The following is a 26,715-nucleotide window of genomic DNA, read 5'->3' as shown; positions in this document are numbered from 1 at the left end:
TGTCATCTTGTCTAGCCTTTGTATCACAAAGGAACAAATTTGTGTCACAAAATCCACACCGAGTGTGCTCTGTGTTATACCACTGCAAGTTAAGGCTGGCTATGTAATGCATGGAAGCATTTTCACATAAGAGAGTTCTAATTCCTCTAAGGTTTCTTCATTTGTTTAAAGTATGTCAGCAAAACATGTGACTTACAGTACCTCTGTATTGATTCCAAGAGCTTTTTCCAAAGAGTAGCGGTATTTCCCCATCCTCAGTGAAAAGTCCCGATAGCGTTTGTCGACGGTGGTAACCCATTTCCTAATTTCAGTGGCATGAGTATGCCCTTTCTCTACAAAGCTATCAGCCAGCTGAATGAGAAGCTTCACTTTCTCCTTGGTTTGCTGCCCAAAAGAGTTTTCCTTGGTTATCATATCTTCCATGGACATTTTGTTCAATTTTCATTCACATAATAACCATATGGACCTCGTATTCTTCACAAGCATCACTAACACAAAATGTTCCTGAGATCTTTGGAGACATAGTGTAGGTGGAGTGCAATCTTTTCATTTATTATCTAAAATGGTTCTGAATTTCCCACTGCCACTCACTACTACTCAATGGAACTTAGTTGTTACAGTTTGCAATACTTTGCAGAATTGTTTAGTTCTGAAGCAATCTTTTGAAAGTGGCAATGTGAGCAGAGAGTGATAGCACCATTCTGCTTATGGGTGTTAATTTTGACCTGCTTGGTCAGAATTTTTCTTCAAATGGACACTGCGGCAGACAGGAATGGAACCTGTCAGGAAGAGATGAGCATGGGGATGTGGGTACAAAGTGATAGCAGGGGGACTGCAGAGCTTGATGTCCCCAAACAGGCAGATATTGGAATTTAGAAAACAAGGGCAGAATATTCTGAGGTCATTCTGAAATAATTCTGAAATAATTAATATCATTGGTCAGTATACAAGAGAACTCTGAAACTAGCTCCATTAGCAAAAGGGGGCTTTAGAGTTGTTTTGCTCAAGAAATTGTTCTCCATGCCACATCACAAGCTCCTTTTGGATTTGAAGTGAGTTTTAAAAGACGTATGTGATAATGCATGGAGTGAGCATCCAAAGGAAAACAGGCCCCTTCTGTGAGCCTGTGAGTCTGCAATCCTATATACACTCAATGGGACTCGACACAGATAAGATTGCATTATTAGTATTTTTATTTTTAGATCTCAGCCATATAGTTCAAAATGGGGGGAGGTGCATTTATAACATTCAGAGCTATTAAATATATCATGTTATACATTTATTTAGTAATAAATGATGCATGTAGATAAGTAATAGTGTAACTGAGACTAAATCCTGTGAGTTGTATACATTTACTACATTTCCTTAACTGAAACTACCAAAGGAAGCTCATGAAATTATAAAATCAATAGTAGGGTTTACCTTGGCAGGTACTTTGAATTCTCCATATTCTTTCAGAAGTTCCTGAGTTTCTTCTGCTGATTCCCCAGTAGAGTTGTGAGTAGAAAGATAATACTCTCCTGTTTCCTGAATCCAGTCTAAGGCCTACAAATGGGAGGGTGGGGGACCAAATGAACAAAAACAAGGTGACTTGCTTTCACCCATGCAACCAGTTCTCATTGGCATATTTCAAAATTAATTATTCAAGTTCTATTGCAGTTGAAGAGCACCACTAGCCCTCAGAAAAGAAGAAGCCTGACAGGCAGGCCTCAAATTCAAGTCTAACAACACTTTACACAGTAAACAAGCAAGCAAAATGTAAAACAGTATGGACTGATTGTCCACTGCCTTGAATTTTATGTGATCACAGACACTTACACATGATATATTTTTCCTTGCATCTGGCAAAACAGACTTGAGCTCACAATAGCTGAAGAGGTAATACATTTGTTAGTCTTTAAGGTGCTATGAGACTCCTTGCTTGATCTTGACCGTAGTAGTCTTGCAAGACTTCAGACCAGAGATCACTGCAGTGCAGACGCAGTGTGAGAGGTTGCCAATGTTAGGCTTCTCATCACATCCGCTTCCCCACCACCACCCCAAATATAGGCTCACCCTTCTTCTCCATCTACTGAAACAAGGAGAACTTCTGTTTTGCCCTACAACAGATGAGGTCTGAGACCAACTGCTAGGAGACCCAGGAAAGAAACAGGTGGGAGCAGTTAACAATTTCTCCCACAGCATCTCCCACAGCATGTACAAGGCAACATGTTTATTTCTGGTTTGCAGTCTGGCAGCCTTATTCAGGCCAATGGCCTATCCAGCTCACACTGTCAGTTTCAACTAGTGTCAGGTTTGAAACTAACTCTCCAGGGTCATTACCAGTGTTGGCTGATGCAAAGGATTGAACATGGCAGCTCATAACAAAAAGTTTTCCAATCTTGATTGATGCAAAGGATTGAACATGGGGTCTCATAATGCAAAGTCTGCAGTCCCTGAGATACAACCCTCCCCACAACTAATCTATTACACAGTCCATTATTACCTGTCAGCCGTAACAACAGAACAAGAGGGGAAAGCAGAGTTTTATTAAGCTACCTGCTTAGCACTACGCTCAAAGACCACATACTGCTGGCACTGATCTAATCGCCGTTTCTTCAAGGTCCAGAAGTGAAGAACTCTGTTCTCTCTCTGCAGCAGCTCACTCAGAATGGCTGCGGAGAAAAGGAGGATGGTCGTTACCCTCAGTGGCTCAGTGAGTACATGCAGACGTAAGTCAATGCAAATTCAACTGGCTACTCCATCACAGTGATATATAAGCTCCCTAGTATGAAGCACTTCAGAGTTAACTGAAAAAAACAAAATAGCAGAGAGTGGGCAGTCCTTAACACAAGGGGCTCACTAAGGGTGTGTGGACAAAAATCAACAGAAAAAATATTATATTCCCAACACATAGATACAGATACAGTGCAGAGCACTTCAGACCACACTGTTCAAAGCCCAAGCAACGGGAGTGGGGGAACAATTACAAGTCATGCAGCTGACAACAGTTTAGATACCCAGTCATTAAATGTATCCTCGTAAATGCAGAAGGAACAAGCACCATGCCTTGGCACCAATAGTGGCCAGACTCACAAATGTCTACCTTGTACTTCCCACACTCACCTGCTCACTTATACAACATTTATTTGGAGCACAGTCAGTGATGTCTTAGGCCTGGGGTGGACATACTATACTAAAACAAAAGGTATTTGACGATTCTGCCATACAGTTCTATTCCAGAGAGGCATCTTTATTCTTTGTTCAATGGTATTACAATTTTAGGTCACCAAAGCCTCCCCTAAAATCAGTCCTATGACTTTTTCAGAATGCTCAGCTCACATTATTGATTTCTTAGAACTGAAATCTGAAAGGTGGGCTGCAAGAGGTTCTTGTGGTACATATCCTTGAGCTGTCTCTAGACTCACAAATGAAACATTCTAACGGGATTCTTTTGAGGTACAAGCAAGGACCAGTCCAGGACATTTTGGTGGCTAAGGGGGCAAATTCAACTCATATTCTGGTTCACTAATTAATAGGGGGGATTACCAACAGATTCTTCTGTGCAAGCTTCAGTTAAATAAAATTCTATGGGGCGAGTGAAAGAGAATGTCCCAGCTTTTTCTGTCTGTCACAGCCAAGCTTACTAATTAAGGCAACTAAGTGTATATCCCCTACAATGGTCTATTGATATTGGTTTTTTGTTTTAATCCTGAATCACAGAATCATAAGAGTTGGAAGGGACCCTAGGGTCATTTAGTCCAACCTTACGCAATGCAGGAATCTCAACTTGCAGTCCCCATTTGAAACCATACTGGACCCTGCTTAGTTTTGTAAATGTGCTAGTATTTTTACTTTTATGGTGTTATTGGTTGTTTTTATGTTTTTATATTGTTGTAAACTGCTGTGTTATATTTTCATGTTACAGTGGTATAGAAATATATTTATAAAAATAATAAGAGGACCTATATCCACTGCGTAAAGTAGCCTACTCTCCTTGCTTGTCTCCTCATAGGAAATATCTTATGTCTTAAAATGACAATGTGAGAGGCTGCCTAAAGTTTATGTCTATTGCTTAACATGTATAAACAGTTCCATATATTTTAGTAAGCCTTCTCCCTAAAACTGTATCTTAAGAACCCATCTTAATTGTGTGTGCATTTTTTTAAAAAAAAGATACTCATGTATACGAGTGCAGACTCTTTTTTTGAGTTCTTGAGCAATATTAACCAAAGAAATATATATTTTTAAAGTACAGATTTTATGTTAGGCTGCAGCATTTTCAACCCCTTTAGTGATAGCAACTGTATGGCGCACTCAGTATCAAACTACATAATTATTATTGCCCTACACTGTCATTGATCTGTTCTTTTCTACAGCTCTAAAAGTAATCCAATCAGAGATGAAAAATGGCTTAGTTCTGCAGATTTACTTTAGTTCATTTTTATCAGCTCCTCACAGAATCAAGGAACAGATTAGCAACTGGTGGATTACAGCTACAAAAGAAAGCAGGGGATGCATCACCCCAGACTCCTCCAAGAATGTATCATCACCACAGCAGCCCATGTTCATTTGAACATATGAAAGAGGCAAGCATAAGAAGGTCATTCTATTGGTCACTGTGGCTAAATAGCTAAGAAAGAGAAGCAGACATTGAACTCTGAGAAAAGTGATCACGTTGTGAATTTCAATTTTGGCTTGTCTTGGAAGAAGAAGGGTGGTATGGAAGCCTGATTAATACTCTGCTATAGCTCCAAATGCCAAAAAACAAACAAACCCAGTATAATAACCTGTTCTGTCCTTGAATGTAGTATGAGACAGATACTTTCTGCCCACTGTTTCCTGAAGTGGAAGGAGTTAAGGGATTGTCCTTTCAACAGAAGGAAATACTATTTACTGCAGCTCTTTGTAGCTAAACTAATGAACTGCCCACATTTTCAGACTTTCTCCCCCCCCCCACCGCCCCAAATTAGATTAGTAATTAATTGCTTTCAGATTCCATAACTAAGCTCTGAATCAGATGGGATGGTTTCTCTTTTACACCTGTAGGCAGTCTGGAAATAAGAAGGGATCTGTATATGTACAGTAACCTTCCTACAAATCCATCACTGCTCTCCTCTTAACTCTTTTGCTTTTTAAAAACAATTCAAATGACTACCAGGGCATCACTTAGATAATGGGTAGTAAAATGAGATAGCTTAAAGAAGCTTGACCCTGCTATGATTTTAGTACCCACACCCTGACACATTTTGAAGTGCAGGCTTAAAGTATGGATTGATATGAAAGAAGCACGTGATAGGTGTAATAGAGAAAGGATCTTAATGACTACTACTTTTAAAAATACTCTAAACATACTAATAGGGGAAGTATTGCCTATAGGTTTAATGGAATTTCTATTGTTCTAATGACAGATGATGGCACACTGGTAAATTTATATGCAAAACACTTCACTAGATCCACTCCTAAGTTTTCTGAGCCAGCACAGAAATGAAAAAGACGCTGTCATTTTCATACCATCTGCTTGTATTCTAATCTTATTCTGTCCAGCAGAAAAGGTGCACCTGTAATTATTATGTGGCAAATTTAATCCGGTGTAAGGAAGCATCAGTGGTGAGCACAAGTGTCATCCATGGGTGTGTGGTACATTTCTAAAGCCAAGCTGCCATTCCATTAATGCATCTCCCCAACAAACACACTGACCTTTGACTTGTTGCTCAGGTCCCCTCGTATGGCCCACTCCCCCTGGCATGCTGACGTTGTTTCGGTGAATGTACTTGAGAAACACTTCTGCATTCCTTCGTGCTAGTGTGCAGGCCTGTGGGCAGTAAACAACACCCCCCCACCCCCAAGCACAACAGTTACCCTTTTGACAAGTGAATCAGGAGAAGAAAACACAGAGGAACCACTGAACTGTGACATGAGCTTCTTTTCTCATTTGACCTCTGAAGGATGTTGACGTGCATGAGAAAACACTGAGAAACTCAGACTGCAGTCACACACATCCATCATCTTGGGAATGGGTATGATATGAGAGAAAATGCTATGTGGAAAAAATTGGCTGATTCCAGTAGAAAAGCAAAAGCATAACACCGCTAGTGGGAGATTGTACATCTTGATCTTTATTCCAGAAGGTGACAGTTGATTTATTCTGGAATGCAGTCTTTCAAAAACATACCATTACATTATCTGTATGCAACTTTGAAAAGCAAAGGTGTTAAGAATTATTTAACATTTATATACAAGCTATGGCTTGCTGAGGGGAAGATCTAGGGATACATGGAAGAAAGGTCAGTCACTTCTTGCCATTGCATTCCTGGAACAGAATATACAGCGGCCAGGAACTTATCCTTATCCTTGCCATATCCTAGTCAGAACAATTGTTAATATGCCACAGTACCATGTATCCCAGAGACAGCCAATGCAGTGTCTTCCAGATGACAGTGGACACTCCCAACAGCCCCAGCCAGCATGGCCAGCAATCAGAGATGGTGTGAGTTCTAATTCAGCAACATCTGGAGGGTACCACATTGTCTGTTCCTCTGGTCAATCCTGCCTGGAATCAGTTCTCATAAGTCAAAAGGTAGTGATCTTTTCCAGCTCTGAATTCCTTTTAACTAGCAGTTCCTGGAATTGAATCGTACTACTGTCAGCATGTAAATCATGTGCTTGACTACTGAGTGTTGAACTTTTTCTCCAACTGCAGCTACTTTGAGCCAGATAAATGAGATCTGGGAGAAAGGGAAACAATAAGGGCAGGAAGAAAAGATGCACCTTGAGTTCTTTACCCTTTCAATATGAATGCTGCTTAGAAGACCCTGGGCAGAAGAAAACAGTTGTTCCTGCCCTCACATCTACCCAGAAACAAAACCAACTACTGATATCTGCTCAAAGCCACATTCTCTCATGCTTGGTTAGTAGGCCTCTACTCCTTTTTAATGCCAAAGAGTAATGAAACATTACAAACCCTTGTCTCTCCATCTGCTAATTGTACCTGGCCTTTTGCAACACTAAAGAGTTGGCTCAAATGAGGCACTGGAATCCAATGCACAAGGCACTGCCCACATGAGCAGGCTATTCATGTGAAGGATGTAACATTAGCACAGCAGCTTAATATGAGCTCTTCTGTTCCCTTCCATGAATTGAAAAAAAATCACAAGTTGTAATTCTTTCAGGCCATGAAAGGGAAGGAGCAAGCTGATTGGTCCCACATTACACTGCCTGTGGAAGCAGCCACTTGTATGGGCAGAATATCCATTTTTGTAATATTGGAACTGACTGTCAAAATGAGGATTGGGTGGGGGGAGGAATTGGGAAATCTCTATTCTGGAGAAAGATTGTGCAAGTTGTCCAGTCATAAAACATTTAGAGAAAAGCTACACTATGACTGCATGCAAAAACTGTGTTGTTCTTATGATTCCCATAAAATTATATTCAGGTATGTTCTATATGGAAATGACAGTGCACAGAACATCATCTGCATGCTCTGCTGACAGGTTTCCACCACAGCTATTTTCAGTTACCAAAAAATAAAAACAACTACAGAAAAGAGGAAGACTACAACAGACCTTGAGAAAGGCTTCTTTTTGTTCCAGATGTTTGCTGATTAAGGGGATGACATGGTCTATTTCAGATGCTGGTCCAAGCTTATCCCGACCTCCACACCAGTCTTCATCTCTTCGATATTCCTGTTCCAAACTCTCTAGCACACTGCAAACCTGAGGTATAAGTCAGGACACAGTACTTCAGCTATAAAAGCTACATCCAGAAACATAGAAAAACTACTACAAGTCCATTAACCTAGAAAGCTAACAAAAGACAAGAAAAGGAGAGATTCACAGACAAATGTTATATGGGCTTCCTAACTCAGAACATATTAGTTTGGGAAATATTAATTGACCTTTTAAAGAGAAAATTCCAACCTAATTTGGCCCTGTAGCTGATGAAGCCTATTTCCTAATGTGGATTTTTAATGATGCAGAACTTTAGGATTCCAAATTGTGCTAAAACTACAGAAGAAAAATAATATACTGATTTGTAGGTTTGAGACTCACCTGGTCTCATGAAATGGTCTCTTTGTCTGCCCAGCTGACAGTGGGGCAACAAGTCAGCATTTGTCAGCTATGGTGCTGAGCTAGCCAGTTCTCTTATTTGTGAGTCAAGGGCATCGAATTTAGGACTGATGCCTTGGAAATGGCTTGAGATGTATTTTAATTGTTTAGGTTATTGTGCTCAAACCATGCAGGAAAATCCTGGGTTGCAGGTAGTTAAGTTATTCATACAGGAAATTCATGTATCGGTAATACAGTCTGAATTGATGTTGACCACACTCACTGTCAATGCACTTTCATATAGTACATTGAGCAACAATATGCATCCATTGTGGAGAAGGCCGAGCCAAAAGCTTAAAATTTGTTTTGGCTCAAAACTTTGGAGGTTTGGAGGAGATCCCAAATCCTGGGATTTGTAGTTAATGAATCTCAATCTAGGACTATGTAAGATTCAGACAGCATCAATGAATATGTGGGCAATATAAAGATGTGGCTAGCTCAGAGATTTGAATTCACAGCTGCCCTAAATAAAATGTTATGACAATGAATACTATGGGATTTTTTAAATAGTTACAAGTATCACTGCACATCATTCGGCTCACCTGCTCTGAGGTTTTATAAAAAGCGACAGATGCATTAACCAGCTTCAGCCTGTCTTCCATCTTCAACATTAGTTGCTGCCAGTGCAGTGCCACCTTTTCTGCGCATTCCCTTATGGCATCAGCATCGTAGTGCCCAGCCTGCAGCAATACCTCCGCCTTCTGCTGCACCTGGAGGGCACTCTGGTGCGTCTTCTGCAAGGAAGTGGCATGAAAGAGGGACTGTGTATGAGGGGAGGAAAGAGAGATTTGTACAGATGTGCCAGACATATGGTAAAAAGAGGTGAAGTGAAGCGTGAGAATGAAAATGCGAGAGAATGAAACATTTTTAGTGTTTTCCACAACCAACAGATTCTCATCACTAAACATTTTGCAGATTCATACGGGCATATTTATTTTTATTCCTGATTTATTATCAATATTTATACCCCGTTCTTCTATGAAATATTCAAGGCAGCTTTTAAACAAAGGTAACACCGGCATTATTAATAATTTCCACTACACTTCTAACGCAATCACTGCTTTAAAATCTTTGTTATTTTCCCTCCTCACAACCCTGGAACGTACAACACTATTAGGACCATTTTAAGAAAGATAATTTAGGAAGTATGGCCACAATACAGGTTTTGTTCACTGCAATAAATCAAGCCTTTTAAACCCCTAAACTTGAAAATTAGTTCAAAAGTTTCTTCTAACACCATGTTGAATTGCATAGTGCATAAAAAGCAGTAACCCCCCACCCCATATATACATACACATTCTGAAAATTCCCAGATACCATTAGTTGGGGGTGGCTGCCCAGATAATAATGAGAATGCTTGTTTTTAAAAAAGATGTCAAAGAATTTGCAATGGAAACCCCATCAACAGTTAGACCTTCCCTGCCTCACTGTATGCTTTTCTGGATACTAGTTACATGCTGAAATTTTAAGGACCATCAATATTTAATCTGGTATTCCCATATCTGAACAAAATTCTTTTCTCCCATTGGCAGCGTGAGAACCTATGTCTCACTGTGGGCCTCTTAGTTAATACCATGTACAAGCATCTCTGAAGTGTGGAAAGCTGTGCTAACAGGAAATGTGTATTCTGCTCCACAGAGGTGCCTGGTTAAGGCTGCCAAGATGCAGCTGAATGGTAACCTCCTCCACTGGATGATAAAAGGCTTCCCTTCCCTTTGGGGTTTGCCAATATGGCAGGATAATGTAAAGTCTTGTCAGATGCTCATTAAGAGATGATTAATACAGAAAAGTGACTTATTTATTCCTGCTATGGGAAGTTCCAAGAACATCAACAATGGTCATATACCAAGACAAAGCTAATTTATTTCAGATGAATCAGAAGGGGGGGGGAATACAATTTCCTGGTTTGTTTGTTTTTAATTTACGGTATTTTCACATATGACAATAAAAGTCACTTTGGACCCACCCCTGTTGAGCTATTTGTGTGCATATGTGACTGCTACTAATGTGAGAAAAAACAGACTTTAAAAAACCCACCCTGGATGACTATTCTAGCCCATGAAGGCTTTAACTTGACATTGCATTTTGCAGATGGGAATTAAAAAAAGAACCACCACCATGGTGCCATGTTATTACAACCACTAAAGTGAACAGTCACTTCTAGTACCTCTGACTCCATCCATAAGCAAATACTGGAGTGGAAAACTACAAACCTCTAAGTAACAAGGGTTACCTAATGCAGAGAAATAGCTATCTCTTGGCCTTGCCTACATTACAGGGTTACTATGAGGATAAATGGAGGAGCATGGAGAACTATGTATGCTGCCTTGAATTCCTTAAAAGAAAGGCAGGATATAAACATAATAAATAAATGGCAAATGTTTCCAAGTGACTAATACAGCAGGGTACATACTGCTCTCCTGCTTTTGACTATCTGTCCCAGTCTTCAAGCCAAGGGTGAGGAACCTGTGGACCTTCAGTGTTGCTGAACTAAATAATGACACAATTTATGCTCACTGCATACTTCTTTGGCCCTCACATATTCATTCCAGTCAGTGCCTATTTAACCTCTGAACTTTTGTTCTGCTGCAGCAAATCAGACTGATGCTTTGACAGGCCTGTGTATGTGCGTAAATGCACCCTTAACCTAATTCCTCTCCAACCAACAAAACAAGCCTGTAAGAGGATAAGAGGTTTCTATCAGTAGTATTGCCTATCAAAACCTATAAACGCCCAACGCAGAGGTAGATAGAGGTGCTATTCAAGTTTTGTAAAGGCTTAAAAGAAATCCAATGCTCCAATCTTTAAGTTCACTTCCATGAGTATTTGCCTTTTGGGGGGTTAGTTTATATTTTTGCTGAACCATTTGCAAGGAATTACAAAGGTGGTATGGGAAATGAGCAGCTTCTTCGTGTATTGTGATTTTTGTCAAGTAACAGGAAAGCTTAGCTATTGATAGTAAATTATCTGTTACAATTGTAGTCTCCTCCCACTGTTAAATAGCATCTTGTTTTTGCACTTTCATCACCATTAAATTTCTGCCCAAGGAGGTGGCCTCATCTTTGCAGAAAGGGAAATCCGAACGTGCCTATTATGGTTACCTCTATGGCCAGCTGGAACTGCTCGTGCTCTCTCTGGAGCTGCTCAGCTTCTGACAGTGAACTTGCATTGACAAGGCTGGCATTGAGCATTGATTCTCCATTCCGGATCCAGCCAAGGACCTGCCAGAAAAGAAAGAAAGAAAAGACACCTTGATTGATAACCTCTGATTAGCATAGTTAAGCCAAAGGGCTCTGTACCTCAGATGTGTTCTTCTTCACCATTATGCTTCACACAGCATGTTCTAAGTTACTTGAGTTGAAAGACAGTCTGAAACCAAATCAGAAGATTGGAGTCCTAAGCACACCCAGTCCAACGAGGACAATGGCCACAAGCCATTTATTGACAAGCATGTATTTACAGTAGCTCCTGTGGTGCACTCAACACACACACACACACACACACACACACACACACACACACACACACTTTAGACAACTCATTCATGTATTCTTTCACTAAAAATATTATTTTTGCTTATGGAAACTCAATATTTGTGCATATGTAGCATATACAGTTTACCTACGAACAATTTTTCTCCCCTGAGATGGGCCAAATCTCACCAAAAGTACCTGCCCTGAGTTGGTTTTGGCATACTATTTTAATATTTTAAAGAAATTTTCCTGCTCTACTTTCTCTGCTATTCATGAAGTCTTAAACTGTTACTTTAAAATATGAAAGGTTCTATTTGGCTTTTAGAAAATGTTACTATATGGATGAAGGAACCATGAGAATTGAAAATCAATAAACTGGTATCTTTTATTTGCTTCTTTGATGCCAGCTGTTTAGCATTTTGGCACTACATCTTAAATGTACATCTTTGTACCTCTGAGGCCTAGAAACTTACTTTATGATTTTAATTGAAAATGAGATTCTTCAGATTTTAATAAGAGCCCGTGGGTCACATAATAGCTTCAGGCACCACACGTGGCTCACTTGCCAGATGTCATCCATTGCTTAATGGGTAAGAATGCAACTTAATTCTGAACGCAAGTTCCCATGCTGAATATTTACACTTCTAGATATATTTTCCCAGTAACTTGCTAGAACAGTTATTACAATAGTTGGAAACAGTGCTGCAAAATGCTGAGTTTCTTTTTCTTTTTTCTCTTGTCTATATAGAAACAGATCATCCATTTCACAAATAGAAACAGCCTATCTTTACAGTATTTCACGATCAAAAGTGTTTATTAACTACATGAAATCCAATGGCTTCTGTTCAATATTCTCACTAGCAGCCCTACTGCAATCCCCTTTCCAGCTGAGACTCATGAAACTACCCCCCCAGGACATCATATATTGCTCTCATCACCACAATTTACCATCCTTAAAGAAATCAGTTGTCATTAGAAACGAAAAGAAGTAACTAGTCCATATGTTTCAATTACACCTGTTTGCATGGAGGCGCTGACTGCAGATTCTGCAAGTGGGATCTTCAATAAATCCATCACCACCCCTACCCCGCCATCCAGTTTAATGCCAAATTTGATTTAATTGGTATCACATTCCACAAAAAGCAACAAAAAAACCCCCCAAAAGCTATTGGGGTACACTAGGCCTCACAATATTAACTTAAATTCCTCTGTAAAGAAAGCCCTGTAAAAAAAATAAGAGAGATGCATAGGTGAAAAACTAGGCTCACAGAAAAAACAAGGAGAAAACAAATCTGAAAACCACCAAAATGCCAGGTGAGTTACTGAACTCAAAGTAAATAATGGAAGGGGTCCAATGTATCCCAATAGCTAACATCTACCCCTACAAAAAGATACCTCAAGAAATTTCCACCACCTCAAAAATATCTATGATAAATTAGAAACAACTCTTGAAAATTTGCATTATGAAATCGTTTAAAACTTCTATGTAAAGATAAATCCAGCTCGGGATAGAATTTAACCCTAAGGACAGAATCTGTTTTTGAGGTCCAACTGACCTGTGCAGCACTTTGTAGTGGGTTTGCTTTGTACATACAGGATGTAATGGAATTGGGGGTGGGGGTATGTTTTCTTAAAAAATGAAAGGTTGGGGAGAGATATAACACCAGAGAACAACTGATTCCAAATTGTTGAGGAATACATGGTGTATGAAATGATTCAAGTTAGCTAAAAAGTTTTATAAGTATTTCAAACAGCTTCTGAGTTCCACAGTAACTCCATTAGGTTGGGGTTTTCTTTGTTGTTGTTTTTTGGTGGGGGGCATTAATGTAGCTTCTCTCTATCTCACCACCAGCATTGCTATTGCAGTTTTGTTACTATGTGAGCCTACGGTTAAGCACAACTAATCAATACCAAGAATATGAAACTCTGTGTCTAATTGCCAGCTACTTGGTGATCAATATCTTTTCTGCATCACCAGCTTCTAACTGTCTGGCTTGTTACTGACTTAAACAGACAAGAAGTGTAAATAACACAGTGAACAGGATTACAATATAAATTATCCCAGATCACCTTCAGTCACCAAAATCAGGGCCAGCTCTGAGAATCAATCTGAAGTCACTAAATGCAGTCTGGGATAAGTTTATAACCCATGGCTTACGGAATAAAGGCCACCAGTGCCAGATCATCTGCCTACAGTATTAATTGATTTGTTTACACTGATAACCTTTTTTAAAAATGTCTTTTTACATAGCCCTTAAACTGATCCCTACAAGCAGATGGTCTGGATTAGTGAGAGTCTAGAATAAACATTTAATGAGGACTGTAGAATTGAATTAACTATTGGGAAACATACTGTGTAGAGAGACCCACCAATGCAAGGTGAGGGTTAAAAAATAAGGAAGTGAGTTCAACAGTGATTTGAGTAAGTACAATCTGGAGAGATTTTAGTTAAAAATACGTACAGTGGTGCCTCGCAAGACGAAATTAATTCGTTCTGCGAGTTTTGTCGTCTTGCGATTTTTTTCGTCTTGCAAAGCACGGTGTCGGGAAAGTTTTGGAAAAGCTTCAAAAATCACCAAAGTCTTTAAAAACCTCAAAAAAGGCTACCACATCGCGTTCTATGAGTTGCTCCTCGAAGGCAAGTCGCAACTGTATTAACGGTGTTAAGAAAAAGGAAACAAACTTGCAAGACGTTTTCGTCTTGCGAAGCAAGCCCATAGGGAAAATCGTCTTGCGAAGCAGCTCAAAAAACAAAAAACCCTTTCGTCTAGCGAGTTTTTTGTCTTGCGAGGCATTCGTCTTGCGAGGTACCACTGTAACTGAAAGAGCATAATGTGGCTTCTCCTAATGATGGTCTGGTACCCTCCCAAAAGGAACAGTAGTTTCAGTCACCAGAATGTGATTTAAGGAAACTCTTAACTTTGGGGAGTTGAAACAAAAGAGGAACATGCACTCCTATTTTCTGTCATATGTGGGCAAGCAATCCCACTCCCTTTTCTGTTGAAACTGTTTCACACTGACAGGATCATACCAAATTTATGGAAAATGTATCTTAAAGAGCAACAAAGCAAAATGAGAAGCCACCATCAGCACATGCGTGCGCGCACACACGCACATTCTGGCCAGTTGCCAAAAGAATATTGTCATGATTAATTCCCCCCCCCCAAAAAAAATCACCTGGGATGCATAAATGTAGGAAGCTGCCTCAGACCATTGGTCTATGTAGCTCAGTATTGTCTACAGTGAGTGGCAGCAGATTTCCAGGGACTCCAAGAGGAGACTTTCCAAGTACTGCCTGCAGATGACAGATACCAAACCTGGAACTCTCTGCATGCAAAACATGAGGTCCACTATTGAGTGATAGTCCCTCACTGCAACTTTGTGTGATGCAGCCCCAACACTAATGCTAATAATAATAATACTTTAAAAACACATTCTGAAAAGGTAGTTTTGAGCAATAGTGTGTGTGTTTAACCACCTACTATTATCCAAATCACATACTTTTTATAAAGCCATTGGGGAAGTATTTGAGTCTTGTAACAGTGATGAAGCACTACACCCAATTCTTTGTTCAAAATGTACACCAACTGTTTTTCTTTTCTTTTTTTTAAAAGAAAGAAAACAACTTCAGAGCTGCAGTACACACAATTGTGCACAGTGTATAAAGGTAAAGGTACCCCTGCCCGTACGGGCCAGTCTTGACAGACTCTAGGGTTGTGCACCCATCTCACTCAAGAGGCCGGGGGCCAGCGCTGTCCGGAGACACTTCCGGGTCACGTGGCCAGCATGACATCGCTGCTCTGGCGAGCCAGAGCCGCACACGGAAACGCCGTTTACCTTCCCGCTAGAAAGTGGTCCCTATTTATCTACTTGCACCCAGGGGTGCTTTCGAACTGCTAGGTTGGCAGGCGCTGGGACCGAGCAGCGGGAGCGCACCCCGCTGCGGGGATTCGAACCGCCGACCTTTCAATCGGCAAGCCCTAGGCGCTGAGGCTTTTACCCACAGCTCCACCCGTGTCCCTTGCACTGACCCCTAAAATGTAGACTAGCGATCAGCACAGCAGCCCATTTTATTTTAATTTTACACCTGCCTGTTCTAGCAACAGGAAAGGCAGCTAAATGTTGCATGCAACAGCAAAATTGGTTGGTGAGTTTAGCAACATGGAGTGGTGTTGTGGGTCATTCTTCATTTTGTTGACATGTTGACAAAACCTCAAGTTGTCATTGCATGTGTGCATAATACATAAAAATGACACTTCAACTTCCCACTCTTTAAATAGTTGGTGCAGTTCTCAAGCCAATGATATTTAGATACAGTACATAAGATGACTGCAACATTCCTCCCCCTTCCTTATATACATTTCATTGTTTAAATGTAGAATAGATAACACTTGGATTAGTCTTGATCTACCACATATTGATACTTGCCCTATACAATTGGGATGTAAGCTTGATGCAACAAAACTGTGGGGAGTCCATACACTATCATTTTTCACTTGCTAGATAAATTTGCACTTGCATCAGGAATTGTACATTTTACATAGCCTGAGAAGAAATGAGGCGTCATTTCATGAGAGCAAACTGAAACAGACGAAGATCTACTGTGACAATTTGACTTTCTTCATACTGCAAACTGCTTTGGGCCAATGCATTCATAGACAATAGGCCTTATATATTACAAATGATGGATTTTGAGATGTATGTCAAATGATACTTTGGCTGTATGGCTACCTTAACACAAAAGTGCCATTATTTCACCCAGCCTAGTAAGAGAAACATCATGGTGCATCTGCAACAGCAAAACCAGATGCCTTCATCTGCCCCAGCTGCAACAAAACATGTCTCTCCTGCATCAATTTCTACAGCCACAGCAGGCACTGCAAGCTTCCAACAGTTTGACTTCACCCTCAAAGGTACACTCCTCCCAAGATAGATGGATGTCAACAACAGTAAGAGAACCACCTCCAGGGGATGAAATCTGAAGCCAAGAATGGTTTCATATGACTCAGACCGTGAAACTACATACATGTAGTCCCACTGAAGTCAGCAGGGTTAACTTCTCCCACGCATAGGATTGCGCTGTTAGTTGTGGGACAAATGCCACTAGTGGCCAGAATGAGAAATTTGTTCTGCTACACTACAGCAACTCCTTTATGTTCTGATGAGCCTTTACGCAAATAGGATAAAGGAATTTGCAGTTACTCATCCACATTTTCTAGAGACATTAATTACTCTTTACATCATCTTGGAAACTTAATACATGTCCTCCTTTGCAAAGCTCTTCGTAAATGAAATTTGTCTGGAGGATTCAGGGATAATAGTGATTGTGCTGATCATCATCATCATAGGGTAGAGCATTTAAGCTACTACAATTAGGAAATGTTACAGTAATCTCCTAAAGGGTTTGCTGAAAAACGAAGGAATAGGGATTAACCTCTTTCCTATAGCTTTGTGTATCCATCTAGTACCTTTTCCCATTCTCTCTGGGAATCTCCCATGAAAATCCAGGCATTAGCTTAATTGCCATAAACACAGTAAGAATAGGGACAATTGTGCAAAGACATTCCAGCATTAGGGCTGGCCAAGGAAATGAGGCACATCAACCCGCATCTCTCTCATCTATCTGCTGAGGAGGGGGCTGAATTTCCCCTCAAGGCTACAAATGTTGGTACAACTAAGGAGGCCAGGTTTAGCAGATTTAACCTTTAAATATGATATAAGTGTTGGAGACATTTCCATTCCATCATCCAGAGTTTGAAAATTTGGGCTCAGTGCTTCTAAGTACATGTGCCGCAGTGTACCTTTCCTTTGTTAAGGTGAAGTGAGGTGCTTGTCCTCCACTGGACAGAGTACCTAGAAAATGAGCTGTGTAACTCCTCTACCCTGGGTACTTTATTCATTCATTTACAGTATTTACACACTGCCTTCTAACAAATGACACTGGGTACTCCTTAATAAAAAGCCATGCACTTGCAGCTGGATATAGCTTTATGCAGGCTAACAGCATCCTCCAGGCTCTATAGTCTGATGTTGCTGTTATGCAACACCTGTCAGTAAGTAATAAGACCTTACCCATCAATGGATGAGGGAACCAAACTAGCTTGCATCACTGAGATCGAAAAGGGTGAACTGGATGGAGTGTGTCTGATTTGCCTGCCTGTTTACCCTCCCTGCTGAAATATGAGAAGCCCCATCAGTGTTGGCATTCTGCTGCCTTCTGAAAACAGACCTGTAGTTTTAACTGTTTTTAAGTGTTTTAATTGTGTGTTATGCTTTTTAATTGATTGTTTTATTGTATACTTTAAGGATGATTTAATGTTATTGTGTATTTTTATTATGTATTAATTTAATAGAAGCCATTTTGGGATATAAGTGGTATACATATAATAATAAGCATTAATAATACAGTGAAGCACCAATATAAACAAAAATGTTTATATTAGGAGAAAAATGCACAGAAATGTTATCAATTTGCATTCAGACTTTTAAAGAAAATGCTAGCTGAACTTACGATTGGAAAAATAAGAACCTGAGAGAAACCAAAACTGATTTGTTAACTCATCCTTAAATACACCACAAATAATAGGTAACAAAGCAATGACTTCAAAAGCCCTTTTAGCATTAACCTCATAAATTTGGATCTTAGGATGTGGCTGGAAATCAGCATTTATATGCATAAATAATATGTATCTGCATTACACAAAATGCTTGTTAGCTGGCACAGGCTCCTGTGGTGTTAACATGCATTTAACAAGAAACTATGTATATGGATTAATGCATTCCCCAGACACTTCTCTGATCACCACTTTCAATGAAGTAACAGATATGCCTATTATCTCTAAATGCACAGACAAACTAACAAAGGCAGTAACCTTTAGGCAGACATTTCATCCAAATTGAAGATTTTATCAGTTTTTGGAGACATTAAATATCTCAGGATTTAAGTGGAGCCTGAAGACCCATAGAAAAGCACTAAATAATTTTCTTTTTGATGAAAAAGCAGAATAATGCTGTGGAATGCTCAGAGTCAAGTCAGCTCCTGACTTGACTCAAGTTTTCAAGAATCGTAATTGCTCTTGCTGCAATAACTGGTTTTAATTCTGACTTTCTCTGCACCGATCTAAGGGCCAAACTACACATGATGCTTATGACATATATTGCCCTTGAGTTCAAGCTTTTGCTTTCATAAATTGCCAGTGTGGGAGTCTGATCAAACCCTTTAACTCTTTGCTTCCCTCACCACAATCTTGATCTGTATAAGCCCTGCCTGCCCCCACACCAACAATTTATATAGGGGGGACATTCTGACTGAGACAAATTGAATACCCCCCAAAAATGGGTATTGCAGATGTGGGACCCCTCATTCAGACTGACACCATGGTGGACAGCAAAGGAAACTGATATGCCAAGGTCCTGATATGGATTTGGCCATCCATTATAGCACTTTGTGCAGGAAGAAGTTTACACTCTTGGGCAAACTATGTGATAAACATCACACATAGTTTGGTCCTCATTTCTACTGAAATAGCTACATATTAAAAGAATGCCTCCCTGGAACTTATGGTGGAAAATAATTTTAGACAAAAAAACTTTATCAATATCATCATCACCATTATTTCAGTTTTCTACATATAGCATCCAAGGTGGCTAACAACAATCATAACAAAAATACAATAAAACAAATTTTTAAAGAACAGCCAGTAATAGTAAGATAAAACCAACGAGAACACATAAAAACTTGTACAGATGAGAAATAAACCCAAAGTAAAACATCAACAGGTTAAAGGCCTTTTAAAAAAAGAAAAAGAGGTATTTGCCTAATGTCTGACTAACCCCCTAGAGATGACTAGGCAGGAACTTCAAAGGTGCACCAGTCTCAGCTATGCAAAACCACTACTTGCCACTGCTGAAATCTGGGCATCCAGGCTCAGAGACAGAACCAGGCTGAATCTCTATTCCCTGATCTGACATTCTAGGAAGCACTAATTTTTGACACTTCAGTGCCTCAGTTTTGTACTGTAATATTTCACGTCATGGTATTCTTAGACCTCTATTTTTGATCTGGTTTGCAGATGAAAGACTAAGCAGTCAAAGATGCTATAAAGGGTCAGAACTGGGAGTAGTCAGAAGTAGCTGTGGGGGGGGGGTTGGGGGGGAGAGACATATTTGGTGGCAGCCCAAGCAAAGTCTTCCATTTGAAGAAAGTGGAAAACTACTGGGCAGGACAGTTTGGAGAAACAAACAACTAGATGATATGGTAGATAATGGTAGAAGGCACACCCTTAATTATCTCTCTCTGTCTTAGCATAAGAGAATGTGAAAAACCAGCCACCTATTTTATTAAGTATTCTTCAGAGAGAGTCAGCCCCCAAGTACATTACACATCCTTTATATCCAATTACTCCAAGTTTCAACTCATTGCCTTAACATCCAAGCCAATGGCATGTACTGTTGAAAACAGAAAACTTTCCTAATGAGAAAGGGAAGGGAAAAAAACAATTTCAGATATCTCCAAGCACCATTATGTTAAAATGCAACCACATGTAGGCATTCTAGAGCTCTCCAGACTTTCTACTGTATCAGCAAAAGTTGAGTTGAGTAAGCACCAGGTATTGGTTGGTGGCAGCCCACTCTTCCTCTAATCCTAAGAGCAAGGGCAATTTGGTAATGGATTTGAGACCATTCATCGTCTCAGATGCTCTAAAGTGAAAGGGAAACCCATTTGGATCTGGACTGGAAACGAACAACAGGCCAAAATCAATATAAATTCCAATTTCACTAAGTGATTTTGATTATGACTCATCCCACAGGAAGCCAAATCCAGCCGCTTTATGACAGGGCAGTGATATATTTAAACCCAGCTCTTTCCAGGGAAAGCTATAGCTGTAATAATTCACAGGTTAATAATCAATTGACTTTTAAAGTATTCAGCTGAACAAATAAAATGTGTTTTCACTATGGGCTTGCTGTAAAGCATTGGAGGGAGAAAGGCTTCCCAATAACGTTAAAGAAACTCTAAAGAAACTCTTAATGAACCACAGCTGTTAACATCTCTTTTGAAACAGTTTGAAAATTCACTCCTAAATCCATGCACACTTTGTTTGGGCTTTAGATTACTCTGCACAAGTTTGTAGATGGTTGGAGCACACTATGGAAATAGCATGACTCATTCTGCATCTTTTAAAGCAATAATTCCTTTAAAATGAAATTTTGAGGGAATATTTTAAGGCAGATAATATATATTGGTATATAGATAGTTTTCCAAGCAAGAATAAGAATTAAAATCAGAAAGGGAAAGGTTCAGAATGAGTTACAGATACAAACAAGTGCCATAGATTTCCCTAAGAGTCTTATGACCACTGTAATGTCTTCCATGTGGAGCTGCCCCTGAAGACAGTCTGGAAGCTTTAACATAGTTTTAAATGTGAAAACATTTTCAACAGGTGATTGTATTACACTAATCATATTACTCCAGTGTTACAAAAAAGGCTGTTAGTTGTCAATATGTTACAAGGGTGTAAATGTTTCTATTCCTCTGCTTCCCCGTCTCCTCTTAGTTGCTCATGATACATCAGGGGCAGTTTCAACAAATGGCTCTGATTGGCAGCAAGAGCCAGCAAAATGGAAGTTTAGGCCTTACAAATCCTTTCAGCATTTGAAGCACTAGAAACCGCAACAACTGATTTTTAAAAATTGCCTGAAGTTTAAGAAATTTTGCAGTGCTCCTGACTAGTGATAAGACCATGGGGAGAAAAAGTGCAGATAATAGAGGAGCACTGTTGTGGCCCTTTGGTTGATTACTGGAAGCCCTGTCCACAGTGCCTCTGATTTTCTGATGCGTTTTGAACAACCAACACCATTTGCTGATAGCTTGAAAATCACTTTATAAAGTAAAAGCTGATATTTTAGCATTCTCACATTGTGTTCTAGAATTTATACTGCTTGGGAGCACATGATCACACTAGCTTGTTGAGAAAGCTATGAAGTATGAGGCTGGGCAGCGGTGCATAGCAAACGGAAACCAAGTGGAACTTGAGTGAAGCAACCACACAACCACTTTATGGCTGCTGGACGATTCATGGATCAGTGGATCCTGCCAATTTACCTGATACTTCAAATTTCCCACATCCATTGGCCCACACAAGCAGCCACACATATATATTTATTCTATTATTAATTTTAAACACATTTATATACTACTTTTTTGCTTCAATAGGAGGCACTCAAGGCAGCATGTGACAAAATAAAACTAAGCTAAATACCACCCAGGGAGTTTAACACTTTCAATATGTCGCAGCTCAGCATGTCTTCCAGAAACATTTAAGCCAACACAAAAACAGACTAATGACAATGGTGAAAAGCTCTGACCTGCTTGACCTCTGCCTGCAAGTGTCGGAGCTGAAGGCACTGCTCCAGCCGCTTGTGCGTCTGATCAGCATTGAGCTCCAGCTCATGTTGCTTCTCATGAAGAAATTCCAGCAGTTCTTGCACTTGTGTTGCTAGATCAATGTCTTTTTCACAGATCAATTCAATGCCTGTAATGAAAAACAATTCCTCAGATGGAACAGTGGACCTGCTCCTAACAAAAGGAAAAAGGTGGCAGCCTGGAAAAGTGCTGTGACTTGTAACAACCCCCTGAACTTTTCTGTTGGTAATTTATTGTAGATAAACCCATTCACATTTACAGATGCCTTGTGAAGCACCAAGAAATCAGTTTGCTAGTTGCTCAAATCTAACGTATCTGCAGCTGGTGTCTGTATAGGAAATGTGTTGTGTAGCTACCAAAATGTTATTCTTCCAGCTGCAGCTTCTCTTCCCCATGAAGCAACAGTTTTGCAGTGAGTAATCGCTCTCAGCCTTTCAGGGATGCAATGTTTAACTAAAGAATACTGATTACTTTTTAAAATTAAGGTGAAGAAAAAACTCTTTCTGTCTCTTGTACACCACTGATTTTATGAGAAAGAGAGAGGACAGACTTACTGAAATTCACAGTAAATATCCTTTTGATTTTTGCACATTATAAGAGAAGATTATACTTCTCTTTCACACCACATAGCAGAAAAGGAAGAGACAGAGCCAAAGGAAAATAAACCTTTTTTATGTTCTGAACTCAGGCTCGTGGGTTCAGTGTGATCATTTATGTGTTGCTTTGTTCAATGCTGAGGACAAGAGTCTTGGTTTGCAGTCAAGAGGAGGTACACTCTGCCCACCACATGCTCCCAAAAGTTTTCTTAGGATCCAGACTCCAAGTAAAGGACCATAAAGAAGCATAGTATATAGAAAGGTTCTGCATTCAAACCCAGTTAAAATTTCCCTGTGATTTAGGAAAATAAATCCACCCAGCAAAAACATTAATGAATCACTATTTTACCTAAGACAATACATTCAAAGCAACAGAAAAAGTAGTTCTGTTAATACCAGCATTTTAAGAAATCCCAGTTTTGTCATTGTATATGTGGCTTAAAACTGTTTGACATGTGGCAAGACAGAAAGGCCAAATCATTCATCACAGGGGAGCCAGCTGCCCTTTGATATCCTAGGCCCTTTACTGATTGCCACTGATGAGTTATCACAATCAGAAATACACCAGCCGTGTGTGTGATTGAAAATTGTGAATGCAGCCAGATCAAAGACATGTAGCGAAGTCAAGCATATTAAATGAAGGAAAAGTCCTGAGGACACAACACCATATGCAGGCTAATTATAACAAATGTGTGCTGTATCTGGCATTTAAAAAGAACCTTCCTCCCAAAGGGGAGGATAGATTACCATGCCCTGAATGTGAAGTTCAAGAGCCATTCTATCTTATTTAGTAATGAAGATGTTATTTTGTTTGGGCCCAGATTTTCTAGTGATTTTCACTTCCATCCAGTTTTCAATACCGCAGGTTTACAAGACCACATCTCCCAAGATGGCTATGTTTCATATTGCCTCTGCTAGCACTTTAAGCAGCTGGAGAAGTTGTAAGTGAAAAAAGATCCCCTAGATAGGCAGGAACATTCCCTTACCTCCATTGTGTAACTAACTGGGCTGTTAGTTAGTTTAGAGTTAACTAACTGGGCTGAAGTATAAACTGCATATGCTCTCTGTATTACTCCCAAGCACAAATCCCATGGAAACAGGGCAGGTATGGAACAGCAGAAACATCTTTCTGATTTGAACTTTACCCAGCTTCAGTGTTCGTGTGTACTCCGATAGTGCTAGGCTTCACTTAATTTCTCTTGGTTGTTTTATTTCCTTGAGAATAGCTCTTGTAGATGTGAAAGCATGCTAACATGAGCCTTAAGGGAGAAAACTGGAAAGTAAAAATAAATGTATGTCACTTGCCTGAAGCTTGGACTTCCATGATGTACTGGTGCAAATCTTGCCCTTGCTGGATGACCTCAAAGGTCATGTTGTTCATAGCCAGCTTCCGCTCTGTGTGTCTCTGCAGGCGCTGCTCTGCCAGGGTCAGGTCCTCAGTATTGAAATCATTCATTTGCCTTAGCAAGTCCTCATTCCAGGCATCTAACTCAGCTGTTACCTTCAAAGTAAAAACAAGCAATACAGCATAAGCATGATAAGCCATCAAAAACATGGTTACTGAGAAAAATAATCTAAAACTGCTTTGTTCTTTTCTGTAATTACAGTCTATATTTCACAGCCCAGCAGATTTAACTGGTTATTATACAAGATACAATGGTGTTTGGAAGCAAGACATGTTTTTCAGAAGTGCATAAAATAAAGATATATAATGTTTATGATATTGCATAAAGCAAAATGATGTAATGTTTATTATATCAGAATCTTAGAGGTAAGATCACCTTGGACTGGAAGTTGTGGGTAATTGAAGAAATTGCCCAAATTGGGTATTTTCAAACATCTCAAAATCAGTAAAATTTAGCTGCCTATGAGAATAAATTATTATTATTATTATTATTATTATTATTATTATTATTATTATTATTAGAATTAATATACCGCCCTATACCTGGAGGTCTCAGAGCTATTCATGTGTGTGTGTGTTTGTATGTATGTACATATGTGTGTATGTATGTATATATATATATATAATAGGGTTGTAGATTTTAGCTGCTTTATAATTTTATTATGTGCACTGCTTAGAGAGCTCGTTAATTAAGTGGTTTGTAAATATTTCTAAAGTAATAAATGGGGCTGATGAAGTGGAGACACTACAGCAGGGGTAGCCAGTATTGTATTCTCCCCAACTGTTGTTGGACTCTACCTACCATCATCCATGATCGTTAGCCATAATAGCTGGGGCTGATGGGAGTTGGAGTCCAGCAAAATCTAGAGGGCACCATGTTGGCTAACCCTGGCCTATTCTTGTTTTATAAATTCATTGGTTCTCGCCATGTGGATAGTAGTATCTGATTGGTGAGCACTGGTGGAGTTTCTAGGGTTATTGTACACAGTTGCTTGGGGTAAAAGGGAAGGGTAAGTTGGGGAAGGGAAGTGATGACAAACGAAGCAAGCAACAACAATCTACAGCAACAACAAATTCACTCCTCTAACCATGTGTTGTAGCCAAGGTTTGTTATTGGCTGTTGTTTGTGGTTAGTAGGGAAAGAGCTTCAGCATGAGTCCAGGTACAGACAACACACTAAGGACATAGCTCAGCCCATGACATGAGTCCTACAGATGTCTCATGGTGGTCTGATCCTGAGGAAGAATGGGAGAAGCTCAGAGAGCTGGACAACCCTGAGGAAGGTATTAGTGAGAAGGAGGACTCCAAGGAGTGTCAGAATCCAGAAGCAGCTGGTAATGTGGAGGATGGAGAGTAAGATCCAGGGGAGAGTCCCGGCAGATTAGCAGAGAAGTGTTCTGCTCCAGAGCCACTGGGCACCCCATGCCAGATCCCTCCTGTTGTGGCACCTCCTCCTATGAGTGATGAGGTTCCTTCAGAGGAGGAGGCTACTGAGGGTAAATCAGATGCTGAGTGCCAGCATAAACAGAACTTGCAAGCTGAATCCACCTGGAGGAGTGCCTCTTTGCTTCTCCAGCCTCAAGACCCTGCTGCTTGTTGCACTTAGTGCTGTGCCCACCCATCCTTCAAAAGAAACATGCAGGGGGCATGCTGCTTGTTGGAGCTAATCCTCTTGCACATCTGCTGCAACATGGAACACTGCCTTGCTTATGTACTCCTCTGATTTAAGCATTAAAGTCTTTGGAAGAAAGTGACCTGGGAGTTCAAGTTCTTCATCTGGTAGTGAGGGCCATGACAGTGAAATGCAATAGTAAAATAAAAAGCCTAGGGAACAACAAAGCAGCTGCAAACTCTCCAGGAGCCCACACATTCTTTCTGTCCCAGTAAGCTGTAGTTCGACTTGCTATGTCATGTGAGCATTGACAATTTACAGTTCTTGGAAATGCAAGTCAGAATAACAGTAGACAGCCAATGCGTGAGTGCTGCTTTCAATCAGCATCACTAAACATGGGGCAGAAATTCATAGAGATGGGATTTCAGAAGGCTGCTTTTACAGATCTTCTATCCCCCCCTTGTTTGTTTCTGTTCTTTTTTTTTAATGTATTTTATGTTCTCATTTTTATATTGTATTTTTATGTTGTGAACTTCCCTGTGATGTTTGGATGGAGGGTGGTGGTATGCAAATTTAATAAATAAATAATAGTAATAATGGAGAAACGGCTTGAGTTGCAGGAAAAAGAATTCAGGCTCTCACAGGAGGCGTGTTACTGACAGTACCGTTGCCATAAAAGCCTTCCTTGTCTTCCTTCCTTTTTTAAATGTCTCTCCTGACACAGACAAGGCAGAGTACACACATGCATCCTGACTGAGTACCGTACAGCCAGCATGAAACATAGCACCCTTGTGCCCACTCAAATTCTGTTCCTATTGAAATCAAATCATTCTTTAATGGCAATGATATATATATATATATATATATATATATATTTCAAAAACTTCCTTAAATGCTTCACAGTTCAAATGCTGGGTTAAATTAATTGTATGAAGAACAGCTGCTCTTAAGATTCATGCTGAGATTCATGAGGAGTATTTCCGTAGCAGGGAAGTGAATAGAGTAGTCTTGCTCCCACAGGGTCCTGATTCCATGGGGCTTATTTCAGTAATTTCAAGGATAAACATTTTCAGAATAATAATAATAATAATAAATTATTTTCCTGCACATGTTATT

At 39.8% G+C, this 26,715-nt stretch overlaps 1 protein-coding gene across 6 annotated transcripts in view; it reads right to left on the bottom strand.

The window, feature by feature from the left end:
- Positions 1–26,715, bottom strand: part of KALRN (kalirin RhoGEF kinase) — a 427,958-nt gene that overhangs the window by 79,564 nt on the left and 321,679 nt on the right. For 4 of the 6 annotated variants that reach the window (XM_077935010.1, XM_077935009.1, XM_077935018.1 and 1 more), the window contains 9 exons: positions 23,888–24,083; positions 21,929–22,095; positions 11,189–11,308; positions 8,630–8,848; positions 7,545–7,694; positions 5,680–5,794; positions 2,539–2,654; positions 1,423–1,545; positions 202–384 (listed from right to left, as the gene is read on the bottom strand). In XM_077935010.1, coding sequence (XP_077791136.1) covers positions 202–384; positions 1,423–1,545; positions 2,539–2,654; positions 5,680–5,794; positions 7,545–7,694; positions 8,630–8,848; positions 11,189–11,308; positions 21,929–22,095; positions 23,888–24,083 — 1,389 coding nt within the window. The remainder of the gene's footprint in view (positions 1–201; positions 385–1,422; positions 1,546–2,538; positions 2,655–5,679; positions 5,795–7,544; positions 7,695–8,629; positions 8,849–11,188; positions 11,309–21,928; positions 22,096–23,887; positions 24,084–26,715) is intronic. The other 2 variants (XM_077935013.1, XM_077935020.1) reach the window with 1 other exon arrangement.

This window comes from Podarcis muralis, chromosome 1 (genome assembly GCF_964188315.1).
Source record: "Podarcis muralis chromosome 1, rPodMur119.hap1.1, whole genome shotgun sequence".
NCBI lineage: Eukaryota > Metazoa > Chordata > Lepidosauria > Squamata > Lacertidae > Podarcis > Podarcis muralis.
Note: the sequence above shows the minus strand (reverse complement) of the source record. Positions and strands in the feature narration are given on the sequence as shown.